Source organism: Pan paniscus, chromosome 4, assembly GCF_029289425.2.
Source record: "Pan paniscus chromosome 4, NHGRI_mPanPan1-v2.0_pri, whole genome shotgun sequence".
NCBI lineage: Eukaryota > Metazoa > Chordata > Mammalia > Primates > Hominidae > Pan > Pan paniscus.
The window spans coordinates 126,918,786-126,942,375 of record NC_073253.2 but is presented as its reverse complement, the minus strand read 5'-3'; the positions used below and the strand labels follow the sequence as shown (position 1 = coordinate 126,942,375).

At 40.3% G+C, this 23,590-nt stretch overlaps 1 protein-coding gene across 8 annotated transcripts in view; it reads left to right on the top strand.

The window, feature by feature from the left end:
• The window catches only part of RAPGEF6 (Rap guanine nucleotide exchange factor 6), a 215,353-nt gene that overhangs the window by 21,018 nt on the left and 170,745 nt on the right, over window positions 1-23,590 (top strand). For 6 of the 8 annotated variants that reach the window (XM_003829321.7, XM_003829323.6, XM_003829322.6 and 3 more), the window contains exons 2-3: window positions 13,126-13,196; window positions 14,488-14,544. In XM_003829321.7, the coding sequence (XP_003829369.1) occupies window positions 13,126-13,196; window positions 14,488-14,544 (128 nt within the window). Of the gene's footprint in view, window positions 1-13,125; window positions 13,197-14,484; window positions 14,545-23,590 lie in introns of those variants that run through there. The other 2 variants (XM_063604214.1, XM_034960451.3) reach the window with 1 other exon arrangement.

The window sequence follows — 23,590 nt, the reverse complement described above, 5'->3', positions numbered from 1 at the left end:
TGGCATATTGTTTAAATCTCCAAAATGCTTCAGTAGTCTGTGTATTTTAATCCTTATTTTGTAATTTTAGAATACATTTACTATGTGATAGCCTCTCTGCTGCACATTTAATAAACATTTAAAAATTTTGTATTTTTAGTAGAGACGGGGTTTCACTATGTTGTCCAGCCTTGTCTCGAACTCTTGACCTCAGGTGATCCACCCGCTTCGGCCTCCCAAAGTACTGGGATTACAGGCGTGAGCCACTGCTAACTGGGGGTGGTGGTGGGCGCCTGTAATCCCAGCTACTCAAGAGGCTGAGGCAGAATCGCTTGAACCCGGGAGGTGGAGGTTGCAGTGGGCTGAGATCGTAACACTACACTCCAGCCTGGGCAACAAGAGTGAAACTCTGTCTCAAAAAAACAATCGTTTGTGTTCAGAGATATTTTATCTTTTCTGTGGTACAGATAATAAACGTTAAGCAGATTATCCAAGTTTACACAAGTAGTAACTAACAGAGCTGAAATAGGCATAATTTAAACACGGTTGTCTCCAGAGTCCAAATTGGGTTTTTGTGTGTGTGTGTGTGTGGTGCTGTTTTTTTAGAGACCAGGTATCTCCACATTGCCCAGATTGGCCTCCTACTTCTGGGCTCAAGTGATCCCTCCTGCCTCAGCCTCCTGAGTAGCTGGGACTACAGGCATCTGCCACTGCATCCAACTGTCTTCCACATTGTTAGACTGCCTTCCAAATGATTTGTAGAAGATTCCTCAGCATAACTTTTCATTATAGAACCATAGCTGCAGAATGTACGTATGATACAGTTGAATTTGTGCTGACCTTAGGATCTATCCTGGGACATTTTTCTTTGCTAAAATTCCTGGGATAGATTTATTTTTAGGTTAAGAAGAGAATGAATAAAATATCTTGGTTAATGAAAGTTTTGGATAATGATGTTTTATTGAAAGTTTTGTGTGCCTGGGTGCGGTGACTCACACCTATAATCCCAGCACTTTGGAAGGCCAAGGTAGGAGGATCCTTTGAGCTTAGTTCAAGACCAGCCTAGGCAACATAGACCTTGTCTCTACAAAGGAAAAAAAAAAAGCTGGGGGTGGTGGCACACTCGAGAGTCTCAGGAGGGAGGATCACTTGAGCCTGGGAGGTTGAGGCTGCAGTGAGTCGTGATTGTGCCACTGTACTCCAGCCTGGGCAACATAGCGAGAGCCTGTGTCAGAGAAAAAAAGTTGTATGTGATGAATTAAGTGTATCATAGGTAAGAAATTCACTTGTTTTAAACTTTAAGAACCAGAAAAATGCAAAAATTTTTTAAGCATCCCAGTTTGAGTTTTCCAAGTTTTGGTTGATTTTCTAAACACCTGTAGAAGGACAGTGAGGAGAATTGGGAAATGGAGTTTCCGAGAGCAGCACAGTTGCTTGGCATAACATTGTAAACTAAGGAAGGGGATAAAAATTCCAACCTGCTTAATTAGAAATATATGTTTAAATTAGTAATTACTTGTTTATACAGTGCTCCAAATATGAGTTTATTTTCATTTAACAACTAAATTGAAAATCCACAGAATATATCTGCAATGAATGCTGTAAGTAAGAATTGTTTAAAGGGTATACAAGAGTTGTCTTGTTATACAATGGCAGCTGTCCACCCACCTCAGCTTATCCCACCTTCGCTATAAAAACTACTGGCTGAGAGGGTGTAGCTGATCTGTTTTAGGAAGTACCAAGTCATCACCACTTCCTCACCTTCTTCTTCCTTTTTTTTCGCCCCTAGGTAGAACCCATTATTTTATTCCCTAATCCTGAGCTGGTACTTGTTTTTCTAATACCCCTGGACAATTTCTGCAGTATTTTGTTGCAGTTACAGAACTAGTGCTGAATCAGATGTTACTGATCTGGGATGTCAGGATATGCCAGGTGGATAGTTTTCCCACCCTTCTCATGACTTCCCTCTTTTTTTTTTTTAATTGAGACAGGGTTTTGCTCTGTTGCCCGGGCTGGAGTACAGTGGTGTGATCTCCGCTCACTGCAGCCTCCGTGCCCGGGTTCAAGCAATTCTCTTGCCTCAGCCTCCCAAGTAGCTGGGACTACAAGTGTGCGCCACCACGCCCAGCTAATTTTTTTGTATTTTTAGTAGAGACGGGGTTTTGCCATGTTGGCCAGGCTGGTCGTGAACTCCTTACCTCAGGTAATCCGCCCACTCTGCCTCCCAAAGTGCTGGGATTATAGGCGTGAGCCACTGTACCCAGCCGACTTCCCTCTTGAAAGCTACATAGAGCAGCTTTCAAGTGCATTCAGCATAAATGATTAGCACCTCCTTGAATCTAGCATTTAAATTTTTTACTGCCGAAGACTGTCTGTAAGACTTCCAGTCTGACTCTGTCAGGGTTCTTTCTTTTTTTATTTGTGACTTTATGCCTAATAGATAATATAGTACCTCAAGCTTATCTTGCAGATAATTGACACAAAAGCCCCAAGAAACCCTTTTCCAAGCTCAGCATTACAGACTCCACAACTCCATGCTGTCCTGTGTAAACAAAATGCCATAACCCCCACATCATATGAAAAAGAATTAATCAGCTCACCACTACAAACCATTCTTTATTCTGTTTTGTGAATGCTTAGCATTCTTGTGACCCTCAAACTAGGTACACAAAGAAAGGGACTAGGATTTACTAGGCATCTTAATGCTTGTTGTCTTTCGCTATTAATAGGTCAGACAATCCAGAGTGACATAGATCCCACTTACAAACAGTGGTTCTCAAACTTCAGTGTGCAGAAGAATCACCTGTAGGACCTATTAAATCACAGACTGCTGGTCCCTACAACCCAGATATTCTGATTGACTAGATCTGGGGTGAGGCCTGATAATTTACATTTCTACAAAGTTCCTAAATGATGCTGATTGTGCTGGTTCAGGATCTCACAGGGTTATTACTTACATGCAACAGAACCCAATTTTGGCCAATCGAAAGAAATAATTTACTGAAAGGATTCTGGATAGCTACAGAATTACTTGGAATACTGGAAAACCAGACTTGGCTAGGCTTGGGATACTAGAAAAACAGGCTTGGGTCTGTGACCCTTATCACAGATTTGGTAGATACTACTGCTACTAGCAGTGAATAGTGAGTGCCACAGTTTGCACTGTGGACCACCTGTACTGTCCATTGCGTATGTTGTAGACCCTTGATATGGTTTGGCTCTGTGTCCCCACCCAAATCTCACGTTGAATTGTAATCCCCAGTGATGGGGGAGGGACCTGTGGGAGGTGATTGGATTATGGGAGCAGATTTGCCCCCTTGCTGTTCTCGTGATGGTGAGAGTTCATTCTCTTGAGATCTTGAGTTGTTTAAAAGCATGTAGCACTTTTGTTCTACTTTGCTGTCTCTCTCCTGCTGGCTATGTCGAGATGTGCTTGCTTCCCTTTCACCTTCCACCATGATTTTAAGTTTCCTGAGGCCTTCCCAGGCATGCATCCTGTACAGCCTGCAGGACCATGAGCCAAACCTCTTTTCTTTATAAATTACCCCGGCTCCGGTAGTCTTTTTCTTTTTCTTTCTTTTTTTTTTTTTTTTGAGACAGAGTCTCGCTCTGTCACCCAGGCTGAAATGAAGTGGCGTGATCTTGGCTTGCTGCAACCTCCGCCCCCCAGGTTCAGGCAATTCTCCTGCCTCAGCCTCCCAAGTAGCTGGGATTACAGGCACCCGCCACCACGCTCAGCTAATCTTTGTATTTTTAGTAGAGATGGGGTTTCACCATGTTGACCAGGCTGATCTCCAACTCCTGACCTCAGGTTATCCACCCACCACAGTCTCCCAAAATGCTGGGATTACAGGTGTGAGCCACTGTGTCCAGCCGGGTAGTTCCTTACAGCAGTGTGAGAATGGACTAATACAACCCTGCTGCAGCCACTGGCTGCCCAAGCGGATTCTATGCAGTTCTTTCTTCTCGGTGTCACTAGCTTCTGATTTAAAGTCTGGGATGAATATGTCTAATTGGTAACAGTTGAATAATTTGCCCCTGCCTTTGTTGTATGGGAGGTTGGAAAAATAAAAATTTGGTGTTTTCAGCTTTCATGGTGGGAGACAGAACTCCACCGAAACTTATAAGGTGGTCTGTTGTCAGAGAGGAGCTCATTCATGCTTGGCCACACTGTAGCTATTTTTGACCATATGTTTCAGGAGCTAACAAAATATGACCAGCTATTTTTGTAAGTAAAGTTTTATTGGAACAGTCACACCCATTCATTTACCTGTTGTCCATGGCTGTTTTCATATTATAAAAGCAGAGCTAAATAGATGTGATAAAAAACCATCTGGGCCACAAATATTTACTATTTGGCCCTTTATTGAAAAAGTTTGTCAACTCCTGACAGGAATAATGCTGACATACATACATATATATATATATATATAAAGAGAGAGAGAGAGTCACACACAGACAGACAGACACACGGAGTCTCACTGTGTCGCCCAGGCTGGAGTGCAGTGGCGCAATCTCGGCTCACTGCAAGCCCTGCCTCCTGGGTTCACACTATTCTCCTGCCTCAGCCTCCCAAGAAGCTGGGACTGTAGGCGCCCGCCACCACGCCCAGCTAATTCTTTGTATGTTTAGTAGAGACGGGGTTTCACCGTGTTAGACAGGATGGTCTTGATCTCCTGACCTCATGATCTGCCTGCCTGGGTCTCCCAAAGTGCTGGGATTATAGGCGTGAGCCACCACACCTGGCCATAATGCTGATATTTTAATTCAGGGTCATGCAGTCAACATTACAGATGTTGTGAAGAACTACATGTTCATTTGTCCAAATTGTCCCTTTAAAATAAGGAGATTACAAACAAATATTTGAAGCTCTTTGAGGAGGGGCTTTTCAGATTTAAAGTGATAAACCTTATTAGTCTCTCTTTAGGCAGAGAACTGAAGATACATGTATATCTCAAACTTGTGAGTGAAATTCTCTTTCAGACTTTAACATTGAAAAGTTAATTTCTAATTCTTTCTCATATATTCATGGCATTGTTAATGATGTGCCGAAGATGTCCTGTAACTTGAGAAAGGAGAAAATTATATAAGTTTAGTTGAGAGTCTTAGAAAATTCTGGTTCCCTGTAACACTAGCCTACCCACATGGAGTAAGTCAAGTTATGGGAGTTCTGTTTGCCATAACCTAACTTTTGTGTATTACAATTTTCAGAACTTGTTTGCCACCAGAACAAGTTGTCTTGTCAAAAATTACAAGCACATTTCCACAGGATAGACATTTTGTGAGTGCCTGCCTGCCTACACCTAACTCAGTGGTTGGGGCCCAGGCAGCCGTGTTTGTAGTACAGACATTCCTTGACTTACAATGGGGTTATATCATAATACAACCATGGTAAGTTGAAAATCTTGTAAGTCAGAAATGCATTTAATATACCTTACCTACCAAAAATCATAGCTTAGCCTACCTTAAACATGCTCAGAACACTTACATTAGCCTACAGTTGGGCAAAATCATCTAACGCAAAGCCTATTTTATAATAAAGTGTTGTGTATCTGGTATGATTTATTGAATACTGTACAGAAAACGGTGAAAAACAGAATGATTGAATGGATATTCAAATTATCATTTCCCAGGCTGTCATCACCAAAAAAAAAAAAAAAAAAAAAATTAGCTGAGCATGGTGGTGCACGCCTGTAGTCCCAGCTACTTGGAAGGCCAACGTGGGAGGATTGCTTCAGTCCTGGAGATCGAGGCATCAGTGAGCTATGATTGCCGTCACTGCACTCAGCCTGGGTGACAGAGTGAGACCCCGTCTCTAAAAGCAAAACAAGACAGAAACATAATTCAGTGTCCACTGAATGCATATCGCTTTTGCATCATTGTAAAGTCAGGAAATCTTGTCGAACCATTGTAAGATGGGGACTGTCTCTATATGGCCACACTTACTCCGGCTATTGTTACATAATAAGGCATGAAAAAATGGGGGAAAGTGTATAATTTGGGAAGAAAGAAATAATACCGTATTCATAGGCAGGGCCATTGTATATGCAGAGAATCAAAAATAATCTACAAACTCTGAAAATTAAGTGAATTTATTAACAAGATGGTTGGACTCAAGTTTATTATATAGAATCAATTGATTTATGTAAACCAGCAATAAACCAAAAAGCCTCTAGTTTAAAAAATGACTCTTTTTGAGACAAGAATCTCACTCTGTCACGCAGATTGGAGTGCAGTGGCATGATCCCGGCTCACTGCAACCTCTACCTCCCAGGTTCAAGTGATTTTTGTGCCTGAGCCTCCTGAGTAGCTGGGATTGTAGGCATGCACCACCACACATAGCTAATTTTTGTATTTTTAGTAGAGACGGGGTTTCACCATATTAGCCAGGCTGGTCTCGAACTCCTGACCTGAGGTGATCTCCACTCACTTTGGCCTCCCAAAGTATTGGGATTATAGGTGTGAGCCACCACACCCAGCCAAACATGACATTATTTAAAAATACTAGAAAACTAAATATTTAAGAATAAATCCAACAAAAAGTATAGAAAATTTATTTACTGAATACTACAAAGTGTTCGTGTTAGTCTGGGTTCTGTTAGAAGCAGTTGTCACAACAATATTAGACATGCAAGGAATTTATTAGGGAAAATGCCTCTGAGCAAAAATGGAGAGAGTTGGTAGAGCATTCACACCAGAATGCTCATGTGACATTTGTGAAGGAGAGACGAAAGGAAGTTTGAGTGGAAGAGCCTTAGACTGCACTGTAACAGTGGTTTAGCAAGGTGGAAGGAGAATCCTTGAACCCATCAGAGTATTCCTGAGTCTCCCAGAACAGGCATTCCTTAGTATTTTTACCAGGCTCAGTTATTGATTGGGAGTATCGCATGGGAAGCTGGGCCCCAGTTCAAACATGTTGATAAATTACAGAGCCCCGTAATAGGGATTTTGTTCAAATACACTCCCTGTAGTTTGGAATCTGAGAGGCATATTTTCAAGGCCACCTGAGCTTACACTTTGCACCACACAAATCTACTTCTTCACATAGGTTTGAAGTTCAGGGAGCAGCTCCTCCATGGCTCTCAATGAGCTTCTTTTCCTGAGAAGAAACTTAGACAAGAGATGGTGGTGGGAAGAATTATAGCCCCTGTATGGTTGATCTCGGGGTTGCAACTGGTACTTATCCTTTCTCCTCCACTATGCATTTTGTTTTCTCCTCGCATAATCAGCTCTGCAGGTCTCAGTGGCTTATATGTTGGTATGACTCAAGCCTTCTTTCCTGAAATGTCTGAACCCTTGGTAATCATTCTTCTCAGGCTAATGCTGGGATATATGTCCATTTACAGTTACAGTGAGGTAAAGGAATAACCAAGCGAGTCATGTGGATTCCACACATTCCTCTCTGTTCACATTACATAAAAGCAGCCCTGCGTCCACCTACTGCTCAGGATCAGTTATCCCTGCCAAAATGGCAACTCTTCTTACCTGCTGATTCTTGGGCCCTGGTGTTTAAAGTGCCCTGGTGGCAGCTGTAAACTTGTTCACTGAGACTCTTGTACTGTTGCCTGGCAAGAGTATAGGCCTTTGGAACCAGGACCTGCAAACATGTAGAGTCCATAGCTGTAGGAATGGGAAGTACAAAATCCCTTTGTGGCTCATTGGGAATAATGATAAATGGGTGACTCTTGCTTCTACTCATTTGTTCCTAGGCCCATCTGTTCTTCCTGCTGTATACACTGCTCCATATAGAGGTCTGTGGTTTGATGTATCTTCATATTAAAAGGTGTCATTCCATTATTTCACATTATTGCCTTTAAGCTGAAAGTTCAGCTATGCCTTTATAAGGTTATTACAGCGTTCTGTGAGGCCAGTTGCTTCTGGATTGTGTCGTATGTGATATGACTAGTGGTCCCAAGGTTGTGATCATACTCCTGTGTTTGCTTTGAATTGGGTCCACTGGTTGGACTCTGGTATGTGGGATTCTAGTCCTGTGGTTCAGGCATTCTGGAAGCCCCTGGATTATGATCCTGGCTGAACCTCTGAGGTAAGATAAACCCAAACCCAGAATATAGATATCTATCACTGTGAAATGAACTACTGGCCGTTCTGGGATGAGAGACACCATATATAGTCTACTTGTTATCAAATGACTGGTTGCTCTTCTTGAATAATAGGATCATATCAGGAACTCATACGGTTGGTCTCTGTTGCTGACAGGTTGGACATTCAGAAGTAGCAGTAGCTAGACAGACCTTGATAAGTGGAAGTTTATATTGTTGGACCCATGTGTAGCCTCTATCTAGTGTCATTGTGGTCAGTCTAATCATGTATTAATTGTGCCAGTTCTGGGATATCCTTTTTTATCTTCATGGTTGTTCAGTGCCTCTTCCATGTTTAATGCCTTTTGGTGGGCATTAGTGTGGAATACAGAAAACTTTATACACTTTGTGCCCATTCCCATGTCTCCATCCTGTGTCTTTACCCTATCCCTCCTTGTCCCTGATCTTTTTGTCTTTTTCCTTCTAGACCCCTGACCAGACATCCATGCACTGGAATTTACATATATTTTCACCTTGGGCCACTGTCTTGTCTGTTTTGTGTTGCTATAACAGAATACTTGAGGCTGGGTCATTTATAAAGAAAGAGCTTTATTTGGCTCACAATTCTGGTGGCTGGAAGGTTCTAGATTGGCCACCTGCATCCAATGAGGGCCTCAGACTGCTTCTACTCATGGCAAAAAGTGAAAGGGGAGCAAGTGTGTGCAAGATCACATGGCAGGCTGGGCGCAGTGGCTCACGCCTGTAATCTCAGCACTTTGGGAGGCCAAGGCAGAATTGCTTGAGCCCAGGAGTTCGAGTCCAGCCTGGGCAGCAAAGCAAGACCTTGTCTCTACAGAAAATAAAATAAATAAATAAATAAAACTAAATGGGCATGGTGTTGTGTGCATGTGCCTGTAGTCCCAGCTACTCAGGAATCTGAGGTGGGACGATTGCTTGAGCCCAGGAGGTCGGGGCTGCAGTGAGCCATGCTGATGCTGCAAAAAAAAAAAAAAGAGATCACGTGGTAAGGGAGGAAGCAAGAGAGAGAAACCGAGGAAGCAAGAGAGAGAAACCAAGGAAGCCAGACTCTTTTTAACAACCCTCTCTTGGGGGAACCAATTGGTTTCTGTGAGAGTGAGAACTCACTTACCCCCTCAGACAAGCATTGATCTATTCACAAGGGATCCACCCGCATGACCCAAACAGCTCTTGCTAGGTCCTGCCTGCTAACACTGCTACATTGGGGATCAAATTTCAGCATGAGTTTTGGCAGGGACAAACCATATCCAAACCATAGCAGCTGCTATCCTTTGGCATGACCCATATCTATTGCTCACAACTCTACCCATTGAGGAGATTTTTCCTTTTCTCTTTCAAGGCTGTTCCTGAATGTGACTTCAACATAGCCTGTCAAAAAAAGAGTTAATTGAACAGATCTGAGACTGCTGTCCTTAGGAAGACCTATTTGTAAAGTTGTCTTTTTTGGCAGCTGGCATCTGGGAACTTGGATTTCAGGAATGTTCCCAGCATTTCATAACTGATAAGAATTAAAATATAGACATTCTTATCCAGGGTTAACAGACTTTTTCTATAAAGGGCCAAATAGTGAATGTTTTAGGTTTTGTGGCCCAGATGATTTTTCTTACAACTACTTAACTCTGCTTTTATAGCATGAAAAGAGCCATAGCCAATAGGTAAATGAATGGGCATGGCTATGTTTAGCAGTATCTCTTCTACCTACATGATGCCAGTAGCACCACTCCCTCAAAATTGTGACAGCCTAAAATAACTCCAGACGTTGCTAAATATCACCAAGACGGGAGAATCAGTCTTAGTTCGGGACTACTACAATGATTTTTTCAGGTGGATCTTTACTTCACTTTAGATATTTCCGGATGTCCTATCTTATGAAAAACGTTTTATATATTTGTCTTTTTTGTTGTTGTTTTTAGTTGTTTTAGGTGAAGGGTAAGTCTAGTTTCTTTTATTTTATCTTGACCTAAAGCCAAAGTCGCTTCGACATTGCAGGAGGTGTCCTGACGTGCCCCCAACCACTGTATCCCGAAAAACTTCACTGAAATGGCATATCTTTTGAGTCTTCATAGTGTTTATCTCCCATTTTCTGGAGCCGCATGTGTGTTACCAAGGACTCTAAGGGTACCAGTCACCTCTAGCCTATTCTTTTATTCATTCTGTCCAATCAGCATGATGTAATATATGTAAATAGATCAGGAGGTTTAGATGTCTGTCCCCCACCCAGCCCCCACTGACTGTGTTATGACAGAGAGCGGAAGAATTAAGAGTCCTAAGATAAAACTGTAAGTTAATATTGCCTTGCATGGATGCAGATTTTTTTCTGATCTTCTAATTGGAATGGAAAGTAAAGTAATGGAAAGTAACACCACATCAGTATTTGAGGCTTCAGCAGCAATATTATGGCTGAGACTGCAGGCTGTGATTAGGGAATTTGGTTCATTCTGTGGTAGTCTGCACAGTCATTTTTTAGGATCTGTCTGCTTTCTCCATAAATTAAATAGAATACAATAGAAACTATTACCTCTGCGTACTTCTGAGTCTTTACTGGTGGCACTAGTCTTTATTCTGTGCCCCTCTGGAAGAAATAGTCTTTTATTTACTGTCTTGTTCTGGGGAATGGGGCAGAGGTTTCCACTTGGCTTTTTCCATTGTGACGGCTTTTACCACACAGGTCATGGACCCATTATTTAGGGTATTCTAACTGCCAAGTATATAAATTCTAATTATAAACTGAGGGAGTGGGGAATGACCATTATTAGGTGGATCTGCAGAGTCAGTGGACCCACTGTGAGCCACACTTTTGCCATGACTCTATTTATTACCTACATTCAGCAGGTTCTGGCTGGGTGGTTGGTGCTTTTACCCCATAGAGCCTCAATTGGGATCATTCTTTTAGTTCCATTCAATTGGTAGCTCTAAGCTGCTCTAGGAAGGCATAACTTACATATCTAGTACCTTGGTGTTATTCCATGTGGCCTTTCTGCCTCCCTAAGGCTAGCTGGAGCTTCTTCACAACATTAGTGGTCTCAGGGTGCTTGAATCTTTTATACAACCTCACTTCTATCGTATTCTTTTGGTCAGAACAAGTCACAGAGCCAACCCACATCTGTGGGGAGGGCACATAGATTCCAGGTTTTGATGGGTAACTGGCAAGACTGCATTGCAAAAGAGCATATGGGATAAGAAATACCTCTGTGGCCATCTTTGGAAATACAGTTTACTATATCAGTGCTTCATCTGCTATCTGCTAAAATTTGGTAGACCTTTCTTTTAACCTATTCAAATCTTTATTTTTATGTACTTAAATATCTTTTTCACTGTTACTTTAGTAAGGATTTAGCAGAAATAAATGTGGTTGTTCAATTCACTGTGGTTAATTGACAGTTGTTATCTTTGGAATTAGAGATTATTGCCTTTTTTTTTTCCTTGAGATGGAGTCTCAATCGCCTAGACTGGAGTGCAGTGGTGCGATCTCGGCTCACTGCAACTTCTTCCCAGGCTCAAGCCATCCCTCACACCTCAGCTTCCTAAGTAGCTGGGACTACAGATGTGTACCACAAGCCTGGCTAATTTTTTTAAATTATTTTTTGTAGAGGCAAGTTTCACCATGTTGCCCAGGCTGGTCTCTAACTCCTGGGCTCAAGTGATCACCCACCTTGGCCTCATACAGTGCTGGGATTACAGGCGAGAGCCACTGTGCTCAGCTTGATGCTTTTCTTTTCTTTTCCCTTCTTTTTTTTGAGATGGAGTCTCGCTCTGTCACCCAGGCTAGAGTGCAGTGGCACAATCTCAGCTCACTGCAAGCTCCACCTGCCAGGTTCACGCCATTCTCCTGCCTTAGCCTCCTGAGTAGCTGGGACTACAGGCACCTGCCACCATGCCCGGCTAATTTTTTGTATTTTTAGTAGAGATGGAGTTTCACTGTGTTAGCCAGGTTGGTCTTGATCTCCTGACCTCATGATCCGCCCGCCTCGACCTCCCAAAGTGTTGGGATTACAGGCGTGAGCCACCGTGACCAGCCTAGCTTGCTGCTTTTCTTAATGGCTCCATGTTGTCTTATTAACCTACTAGAAAACGAGTTGTCTTTAGTTTCTCCCCCAGTACCCCCACTACTATCTGATAATTTTCTTGGCCAGTTGTATATCAGAGTGGGAAGGCAGTGTTTGGAAGTAGTTTGCCCTGGTATAAAGGCATTATTCCTCATAGGAAATAGGAAGTATGTTTTTTATAACGAATTTAAGCTTGTCTGCTTTTTATTTTTTATTTATTTATTTATTTTTTATTATACTTTAAGTTTTAGGGTACATATGCACAACGTGCAGGTTAGTTACATATGTATACATGTGCCATGTTGGTGTGCTGCACCCATCAGCTCGTAGCTTGTCTGCTTTTAATCTTAAATGACATCAGTGGTACAATACTATTTGCTGTCAGGGCTCTTTCCACTTTCTTCTGCTATGCCACTGCTCTTAGTTGAGGTTATACTGTGTCATCTTGAGGTTTTTGTTGTTGTTGTTGTTTTAATGCCTAGTTATCTGGGTGAGGAATAGAGAAAGATGTTCTCCCTCTTTCACAGAGTGAACAATAGGATTGTACCATTGGAAATCTTTTTTATTTAGTGGTAGATTATGTCATTTTGAGTCTCTTTAGAAAGAAATTCTTTAGAAAGTCATATTTTAAGAGGAATATTGATAAACTGGGTCATCTCTAGAGATGTCAGCCAGGATATTGGATATCAAATATTTGAACGCCACTAAAGAAGGAAAGTTTACATCTGCTTAGAAGTGAAATAATGAATTAATATACTTTCATATAAAATAATGAATTTGGGGTTCTGGCATTGTTTGAATGAATAGAGGCCATTGGTCACGTTGAAGAGGAGTTCCTTTGAGAGCTGAGGGATCTCTTCTCTGCCTTTTCAAATCTTTTATGATTCAGAGGTTTTATGATTTTTCCATAGTTAACTGCTTTGCCATAAGTGGTTGTTTGCTTAAAATCAGAATTGTGGGGTGCCTTATATTTTAAACAGCATATTTGAAAAATAATCTAATTTTTTTCTTCTGTTCCACAGGACTTAAATACTATTTATTCTTATCTTCATGGAATGGAAATATTATCAAATCTCAGGGAACATCAGCTTAGGTAAGTGTCGTTCTGTATTTAAGAGCACACGCTGTATAGCCATTCATTCATTTATTCACCAAATATTTGTTAAGCACCTTTATATTCCTTATTGTTTTAAGCCCTTGGTATATGCATTATAGATTAGATCCCTGGTTTCCTGGAGTTTATATTTTGGTAGGGGTGATTTTGGAGTTGGGGAAAAACACTGACAATAAAAACTGAATTTGTTTTTCTTATTCAGTTTTTCTTAGCCATGGGACCTTAAGTCAGAACTAACCTTTAACTGTGGTTTTGTCTTCAATAAAATAGGGGTAATGATAGTATCTTTGTTGAAGTATTTCAAGGATTAAATGAAAATAAGTACCTGAAGCAAAACACAGTGTTGAGGTTGTGCTAGCTAGTAAAGACAAAACTCCTGTTATCTTTTTGTAGTTTGTGTTGATATTTATTATGCCAAATGCTTCAGCTGGGTATGGTATGTTGTATTATAGTGTTGTATTAAAGTGAAAGGAGCAGGAATCTTGATTTGGCCTAAGCTCCTGTGGAGAAAACCCATAAACTTTCTGAACCTTGTTTTTTTCTTCTGAAAAATGGGCTGGCTATCTGTCCTGGTTATCATATATCATTATGATTATATTTATAAAAACACTTTCGAGTGCTATAAAACACTTAACTATATAATATTTTAGTTAAACATGTGTTCCCACCACGAACAGCTTATCCAGTGACTTTTCCTGGGTTTTCATCAAGTTTCTGGTTATTGACCAGATTGATAAAATATAATTATTAGGGATTTATTATTTATTATATATTTTCTGTATAACATAATTCAGCTGTTAGTGTATGCCAAATAATTATATCAGGAAGAAAGAAAACTGAAAAATTAGCATTTTGTAATACTCAAAATATTTTTTATTGCAAACTGATTTATATATTCAGCAATTTTTTTGTATGTACATGCCTCTGCCAGTACCTGTTCTTCACACTGAGGATTCAGTAGTGAATCAGACAAATGTATATTTTTTGTAATGAAAACATTATTTGGTGTGAACTGACAGATTTTGACAGATTTTATAATGTACATAAAGAGTATTAAGGTTGATGCCACTGAATATTATCTATATTATTGCATTATGTATATATATAAAATATACATATATTTCTAAACTCTCTGTAGTTTAGTGACAACATACTGGTAGATTTGGTCATTTTCTAACAATCAATTAGATTATAATAATTAGTTGAGGTCAAATTATAACAATTTTAAAAACAAAATATAAGATAAAATCTTCAATTTTTTTTTTAATAGATTAATGTCTGCAAGAGCACGCTATGAGAGATACAGTGGCAATCAGGTTCTCTTTTGGTAAGTATTTCCATAATTCACATAAACTAATGACTTTTATGTTTAAATTTTAACTCTTAGCATTGAAATTCATTTGATTCTGGGACAATTTATGTAGAGCACACTGAAAAATATTCATAGACCATGAAGTATATAACATACATAGAATCCACCAAAAGTGTACAAAGCAATGAATTTTAATAAATATATACTAAATGTGTAATGACTACTCAGATGAAAATAGAGATACCAGTTTTCCAGAAGGCTCTAATCAACTTTGAAAGGTAATGACAATTCTGACTTGTATCACTGTAGGTTAGTTTTGCCACTTATTGAACTTGGTATAGAGAGAATCTTTTGGTGATGCTTTTTTACTTAATAAATATCCAAATTTTTCTGTTTTTGTATGTGTTCTTTTTCACTGCTGTACAATATATAATTGTGTGCAAATAATGATTTGTCCCTTCCACTGTTAATAGTTGGGTTATTTCTAGTTTTCTTTTTGTTTGTTTGTTTGTTTGTTTTTGAGATGGAGTTTCGCACTTGTCGCCCAGGCTGGAGTGCAATGGCATAATCTTGGCTCACTGCAACTTCTGCCTCCCAGGTTCAAGTGATTCTGGTGCCTCAACCTCCCAAGTAGCTGGGTTTACGGGCATTAGCCGCCATGCCTGGCTACTTTTTGTATCTTTAGTAGAGATGAGGTTTTACCATGTTGGTCAGGCTGGTCTCAGACTTCTGACCTCAGGTGATCCACCTGCCTCGGCCTCCCAAAGCGCTGGAATTACAGGTGTGAGCCACCGTGCCTGGCCAATTTCTAATTTTTAGTATTATAAATAATACAGTTTCTGTTAACATTCTGTTATTTTTGTGCCCTTATTGCTTACTCCTGTTGAGGATATTCCTAGGAATAAAATTATGGTCATGTGCCACGTAATGTTGTTTCAGTCAGTGATGGACTATTGTGTCAAGTTGCCTGCAGTATTCAGTAGAGTAACATGCCGTGCAAGTATGTAAACTAGGAGCAATAGGCTATACCATATAGCCTAGATGTATAGTAGGCCATACCATCTTCTAGGTTTGTGTTAAGTACACTCTATGATGTTAGCATGATGAAATCATCTAATGATGCATTTTTCAGAAAGTATCACCATCATTAAGCAAGGCATGACTGTAGTGGAAATGTGCATGTTCAAATTCAGGAGATTGTGACAGTTTTTTTAAATTAGTTGTACCAATTTTTTTTTTTTTTTTTTGAGACGGAGTCTCGCTCTGTCGCCCAGGCTGGAGTACACTGGCACAATCTCAGCTCACTGCAAGCTCCGCCTCCTGGGTTCGTGCCATTCTCCTGCCTCAGCCTCCTGAGTAGCTGGGACTACAGGCGCCCACCACCACGCCCAGCTAATTTTTTTTTGTATTTTTAGTAGAGACGGGGTTTCACTGTGTTAGCCAGGATGGTCTCAATCTCCTGACCTCATGATCTGCCTGCCTCAGCCTCCCAAGGTGCTATGATTACAGGTGTGAGCCACCGTGCCCGGCCAATCGTGCCAATTTTAATAACCATTAGCTGTGTATAGTTAAGTTCCAGTTGCTCTACATGTTTGACAACCCTTAATGTTTGTGTTTTATTGTTTGCTTATTTTGAATTTTTGCTACTCTGCTGCTGATTACATTATGTTAGTTCATTGTGATTTTATTTTACATTTCCCTGTTACTAATGATGATGAATGACATTTATGTTTCTATCAGGTATTTGGATAGCTTCTTTTATTAATTGGGTTGTCTTTATCATTTCTGTTGATTTGTAAAAGTTATTTTTGAATTCTGAGTGGAAGTCCTTTGTTGGGTACGTCTAGTCTATTATCTATTTCCACTGTGCCATTTTTCCTTTTTTTTTTTTTTTTTTGAGACGGAGTCTCGCTCTTGTCGCTGAGGCTGGAGTGCAATGGTGTGACCTTGGCTCACTGCAACCTCTGCCTCTCGGGTTCAAGGGATTCTCCTGCTTCAGCCTTCCGAGTAGCTGGGATTACAGGCGCCCGCCACGATGCCCAGCTTATTTTTTGTATTTTTAGTAGAGATGGGGTTTCACCATGTTGGTCAGGCTGGTCTTGAACTCGTGACCTCAGGTGATCCACCCGCCTCGGCCTCCCAAAGTGCTGGGATTACAGGCGTGAGCCACCGCTCCCAGCCTTCTTTTTTTTTTTTTTTTGAAATGGAGTTTTCTTGCGTTGCCCAGGCCAGTCTTGAACTCCTAGGCTCAAGAGATCCTCCTGCTTCAGACTCCCGAGGATTACAGGCATACACCACTACACCCAGCACTTTTTGCTCTATTATTGGCATCTTTTGAGAAAGAGTAATTCCTTTCTCAACTTGTCCCCTTGTGATTAGGGCCTTTTGTGTCCTGTTTTTAAAAAAAATCAAATCTTTCCTTTCTTCATGATTGCGAAGATTTTCTTTGTTTCTCCTCTAAAAGTTTGGTGTTTTCTTTCTCAAATATAGATCTACAATTCATCTTGGAATTGAGTTTTACTTTTGATGTGAGGTAGAATTCAAGATTCATTTTTCTTAATTTTAAAAATATTTATTAGTCATTTTAAATTTAATGAGAAACCCATCACGTTTCTTTTTTTCCTTCCTTCCTTCCTTCGCTCCCTCCTCCTCTCCTCTTCTCTCCTCTCCCCTCCCCTCCCCTCTCCTCTCCTCCCCTCTCCTCTCCTCTCTTTTCCCTCCCTCCCTCCCTCCCTCCCTCCCTTCCTTCCTTCTCGTTAGTTCTTTTCGTCTCACCATGTCACCCAGGTTGGAGTGCAGTGGCGCGATCTCGGCTTACTACAACCTCCGCCTCCTGGGTTCATACGATTCTCCTGCCTCAGCCTCCGAAGTAGCTGAGACTACAGGCGCATGCCACCACGTCTGGCTAATTTTTGTATTTTTAGTAGAGATGGGGTTTCACCACATTGGCCAGGCTGGTCTTGAACTCGTGACCTCAGGTGATCTGCCTGCCTCGGCCTCCCAAAGTGCTGGGATTACAGGCATGAGCCACTGCGCCCAGCCTCATTACATGTTAACGCAATTAACATTTATGAGAAAGAACTATTTTCATAAAAGATTTAATTATAGTTTAGCAAATCTAATATCTCTCTGACATTAATCGGATTGTCATATCTGCTGCATTCAGTCTGTTGTGATATATTTTTTGAATGAAAGAAATCTTCATACAGAGAAGTTGTTAAAACAAAAAAAAAATGCGGGGAAGTTCTTTTCAGATAAGTTGGGTATTCTTCTTTAAAACAGTACCAAAACTTGACAGGTTGCTTACAGATTAGTTTCAGTATGGGGTCTGAGACTTTATCCATGAACTTTTTACTGTGTTGCATTAGAAACAATTGGTCTATCTTGCACATTGAATAAATCATTTCTCTATGTTTGATTTTTGTAATGCCATGCGTTGGCCATTTGGAAAATATTGATGGTCCTGGTGTATGTAGTTTTTCTCATTTTGGCACTTTAAAAAAAATTTATCAAAAATGGCATTGCTAATATCACCACCAGCCTCTTCTGAAAAGTTTAGGGAAGTGTCAAGCTCACAGTAATGGATACAAATTTTCTAAAATGTAAATTGTTGATTGAAGGCATGGATTTTATTATTGGCAAGATTCATTAGGTATCCCTATGGACATCCAGTTGATCCAGCACCATTTATTGAAAAACTATCTTTTTCTCTCTTGCGCTGCAGTGTCCTCTTTGTGTTAAATTAAGTGACCCCGTGTGTGTGGGTGTGTGTGTCTGTATCTCTGTGTGGTCTCTTTATTTTGCTCAATTGTTTATTGCTCATTTGTTTATTGTTTATTTTGCTCATTTGTTTATTTTGCTCATGCCTGTGTTCATGCAAGTACTGCACTGTCAAGCTGTGTAGTTTGAGTTTTTTTGTTTGTTCGTTTTGTTGTTGTTGTTGTTGTTTGTTTTTGAGACAGAGTCTCACTCTGTCACCCAGGCTGGAGTGCAGTGGCAAAATCTCGGCTCACTGCAACCTCTGCATCCTGGGTTCAAGCGATTCTCATGCCTCAGCCTCCCGAGTAGCTGGGACCACAGGCGTGGACCACCACGCCCGGCTACTTTTTGTATTTTTAGTAGAGACAGGATTTAGTAAAGACGGGGTTTCACCACGTTGGCCAGGCTGGTCTCAAACTCCTGGCATCAAGTAATCTGCCCGTCTCTGTCTCCCAAAATGCTGAAATTACAGGCGTGAGCCCCCACGCTCGGCCTAAGCTGTGTGTTTTGATATCTGATAGCATGAGTTTGTATTCAGTAGAGTAACTCAGGCTTGTACTCAGGCTTGTTCTTCAAGATTGTCTTGGCTATCACTGTTGCTTTGCCTTTCTGTGTAAATTCCAGAATCAGCTTGTCAATTTCCACACACAGTTATACACAAGAAAGCCTTTGGGAGGCTGTGGGCTTTGGATTAGGATAGCATTAAATCCATAAATCAATTCAGAGAGAAATGACGTTGTTACAATGAATCTGTCAATCTGCAAACATGTATATTCTTCCATTTATTTAGTCTTCTTTAATTCTTCACAGCAGTGTTTTAGGAGGGTGTTTTTCCAACATAAACAGTTTGAGCAGTTTTTTCTGTAACACTTTTAAGATGTTTTATCATGTTCTTGCTTCTATTTATGTTGAAGAGTCAGTAATCAGTGTTCTTGTTACTCCTTTGCAGTTAATATGTTTTTTCCTCTGACTGCTTCTGAGATTTTTCTTGCTTTTTGCTTTTCAGCAGTTTTGTCTAATGTTGCTAGGTATGGTTTTCTTTGGATTTATTCTGTTTAGGGTTTATAGATCTTCATGATACCCTGATTTGATGTCTTTCATCGATTTTGGAAAATTCTTACAGAGTATTTTAAAAATTATTGCTTCTGTCCTGTTTTCTCTTTCCTCCTTCCTGCTTTATTTTGTCCCATATTTCCTTTACACTGTTTTCCATCTTCCCGTCCTTTTTTCTGTCTGTGTTTCAGTCTCCCATTTTCTACTGCCTTATTTTCTAATTTGTGAATTTCTGTCTTCTGCTGTTTCTAGTCTAAAATACCCACTCATGTGAATTTTTAAGTTTTAATTGTAGTTTTTCAATTCTAGATTTTCATTTCTGTTTCATAGATACCAGTTCTTTGGTTGAATCCGTCATCTGTTTTCCTTTTTTCTTGAACGTAATAAATATAGCAGGTTTTTTTTCTGTTGGTTTTAGGTTATTTGGTCTCATTTCCAGCAATGTTGATACTTTTTTTAACTTTTTAATCGACACATTATAGTTGTGTATATTTATGGAGTACAAGTTGGTATTCCAATACAGTTATGTGTTATATAATGTACAAATTAGGGTAGTTAGCATATCCATCACCTCATACATTTAATCATTTTTTGGTGGTGAAAACATTCAAAAGCCTCTCTTCTAGCTATTTTGTAATATACAGTACTTTACTGTTAACCATAATAATCCTACTGTGCAATGGAGCACCAGAATTTATTTTTCTTATTTTGTTGTAACTTTGTACCCACTACCCAACCTCTCCTCATCTTTCTCTCCCACCTCCCCACTCCAGTCTCTGGTAACCACAGTTCTACTCCACTTCTATGGTACCAACTTTTTATTTTTTAGATTCCACATATAAGTGATATTCTGCAGTATTTGCCTCTCTATGTCTGTCTTATTTCACTTAACATAATATCCTCCAGTTCCATCCATATTGCTGCAAATGACAGGATTTCATTCTTTTCATGGCTGAATGATACTCTATTGAGTATATATACCCCATTTTCTTTATCTGTTCATTCATTGTTGGACACTTGGGTTGAGTCTGTATTTTGGCTATTGTAAAATATGGGAGTGCAGATATTTCTGTAACATACTGATTTCATTTCCTTTGGATATGTATCCAGTAGTAGGATTGCAGGATCACCTAGAAGTTCCATTTTTTTTTTTTAGTAACCTCCATATTGTTTTCCATAATAAGTACTAATTTACGTTCCCACCAACAGTGTATAAGTGTTCCCTTCTCCTGAAATCCTCGCCAACACTTGTTTTTGTCTTTTTGTTAGTACCCATTCTCACTGGAATGAAGTGGTGTCTTGTTGTGATTTGAGTTTGCATTTCCCTGATGATTAGTTTATTTGAATATTTTTTCATATACCTATTGGCTATTTTTATGTCTTTTCAAAATGTCTGTTGAGCTATTTTGCCCATTTTTAATCAGTTTTTTTTTGCTATTAAGTTTTTTATATATTCTGGATATTAACCCATTGTCAGAGGTATAGTTTGCAATTCTCTCCTATTTCTGTAGGTTGTCTATTCATTTTGTCAGTTGTTTCCTTTGCTGCGCAAAAACTTTTTAGTTTGATGTAATCAGATTTATCTGTTTTTGTTTCTGTTGCCTGTGTTTTGAGGTCTTCGCTTTAAAAATCCTTGCCTAGCACAGTGTTGTATAGCATTTTCCCCTATTTTCTTCCAGTAGATTTCGTGGTTTCAGGTTTCACATTTAAGTCTTTAATCCATTTTGAGTTGATTTTTGTATATAGTGAGAGGTAGGAGTTTAGTCTTATTCTTCTGCAAGGAGATATACATTTTCTAAGTGTTTTTGGCACCTTTTTTGAAAATCAGTTGTCTGTTTAATTCTGGGATATCCATTCTGCTCTATTGGTCTGTTTTTATGTCAGTACCATGCTTTTTTGGTTGCAGTAGCTTTGTAGTATATTTTGAGGTCTATCGATCTGTCCATTGCTGAAAGTAGGGTATTTGCGTTCCCTGCTATTACTATATTATAGTCTGTCTCTCCCTTTATATCTAATGATATTTGCTTTACAAGCTTGGGCACTCCAGTGTTTGGGGTGTGTGTGTTAATATATACTGTAAATATATATATGAGACACAAATATATATTATATAATGATTATATAATATATATTATAAATAATGTAATTGTTATATCTTCCTGTTGAATTGATCCCTTTATCATTATATAATCACCTTTTCTGTCTCTTTTTACAGTTTTTGACTTAAAGTAAGCATGGCTACTCCTGTTTGCTTTGGCTTTCCATTTGCATGGATGTCTTTTTCTATCCTTTAACTTTTTTTTTTTTTTTTTTTTTTTTATATGATGGAGTCTCACACTGCTCCCCAGGGTGGAGCACAGTGGTGCGACCTTGGCTCACTGCACCCTCCGCCTCCTGTGTTCAAGTGATTCTTGTGCTTCAGCCTCCCAAGTAGCTGGTATTACAGGCGCGTACCACCACACCCAGCTAATTTTTGTATTTTTTAGTAGAGACAGGGTTTCGCCATGTTGGCCAGGCTGGTCTTGAACTCCTGACCTCAAGTGATCTGCCTGTCTCAGCCTCCCAAAGTGCTGGGATTACAGGCATAAGCCACTGCACCCAACCACTGTCCCTTAACTTTCAATCTATGTTTGTCTTTAACAGTGAGGTAAGTCTGTTATACGCAGCATACATTTGGGTTTTATTATCCATTCAGCCATTCTATATCTATTATTTGGAGGAGCTTACCCAGTTACATTCAAGGCTGTAATTTATAGGTAAGGATTTATTCCTGCCTTTGTGTTAATGGTTTTCTGGTTGTTTTATAGATTTTTTTTTCTGTAGCCTTCTTTCTCTCTTGTTCACCTCTGTGGTTTTGTGGCTCACTGTGGTGCTGTACTTTGTTTCCTTTCTCTTTCTCCTTTGTGTATCTGCTGTACTTACTTTATGTTTACTATAGAGCTAGCATAAAGAGTCTTGTTATAATGCACTATTTTAAGCTGATAGCAAATTAACTTTGGTCTCTGTATTACTCCATTCTCACGCTGTCATAAAGAACTACCTGAGACTGGGTAATTTGTGAAGAAAAGAAGTTTAATTTACTCACAGTTCCACAGGCTTCACAGGAAGCATGAGTGGGAGGTCTTAGGAAACTTACAATCACAGCAGAAGGTGAAGGGGAAACAAGCACTCCTTACCACGGTGGAGCAGGAGACAGAGAATGCGATGGGGGGAAATGCCACACTTAAACCATCAGATCTTGTGGAACTCACTGTCATGAGAACAGCGTGGGGGAAAATCTGTCCCCATGATCCAGTCGCCTCCCACCAGGTCCCTCCCCTGACACATGAGGATTACAATTCAACATGAGATTTGAGTGGGGACATAGAGCCAAACCATATTATTCCACCACTGGCCCCTCCCAAATCTCATGTCCTTCTCACATTTGAAAACCAATCATGCCTTCCCAGCAGCCCCCCAAAGTCTTAACTCAATCCAGCATTAACTTAAAAGTCCAAGTCCAAAGTCTCATCTGAGACATGGGAAGTCCCTTCCACCTATGAGCCTGTAAAATCAAAAACAAGTTAGTTACTTCCAAAATACAATGGAGGTACAGGCATGGGGTAAATGCTCCTGTTCCAAATGGTAGAAATTGGCCAAAATAAAGGGGCTACAGGTCCCATGCTAGTCCGAAACCCAGCAGGGCAGTCATTAAATCTTAAAGCTTCCAAATAATCTCCGTTGACTCCATATCTCACATCCAGGGCACCCTGAGGCAAGTGGTAGGCTCCCAAGGCCTTGAGCAGCTCTGCCCCTGTGGCTCTGCAGGGTACAGCCCCTGTGGCTACCTTCATGGGCTGGCATTGAGTGCCTGTGGCTTTTCTAGGCTCCTAGTGCAAACTGTGGTTCTACCATTCTGGGGTCTGAAGGACAATGGCCCCCTTTTTGCAGCTCCACTAGATAGTGCCCCAGTGGGGACTCTGTGTGGGGGCTCCAACCCCACATTTTCCCTCTGCACTGCCCTAGTGGAGGTTCTCCATGAGGGCTCTGCCTCTACAGCAGACTTCTTCCTGGACATCCAGGCATTTCCATACATCCTCTGAAATCTGGGCAGAGATTCCCAAACCTCAACTTTTGACCTCTGCGTACCCGCAGGCCCAACACCATGTGGAAGCCGCCAAGGCTTGAGGCTTGCAGCCTCTGATTCAATGGCTTGAGCTATACTGTTGGCCCCTTTTGGCCACACAGATTTAAACTAGCAAATCTTGTG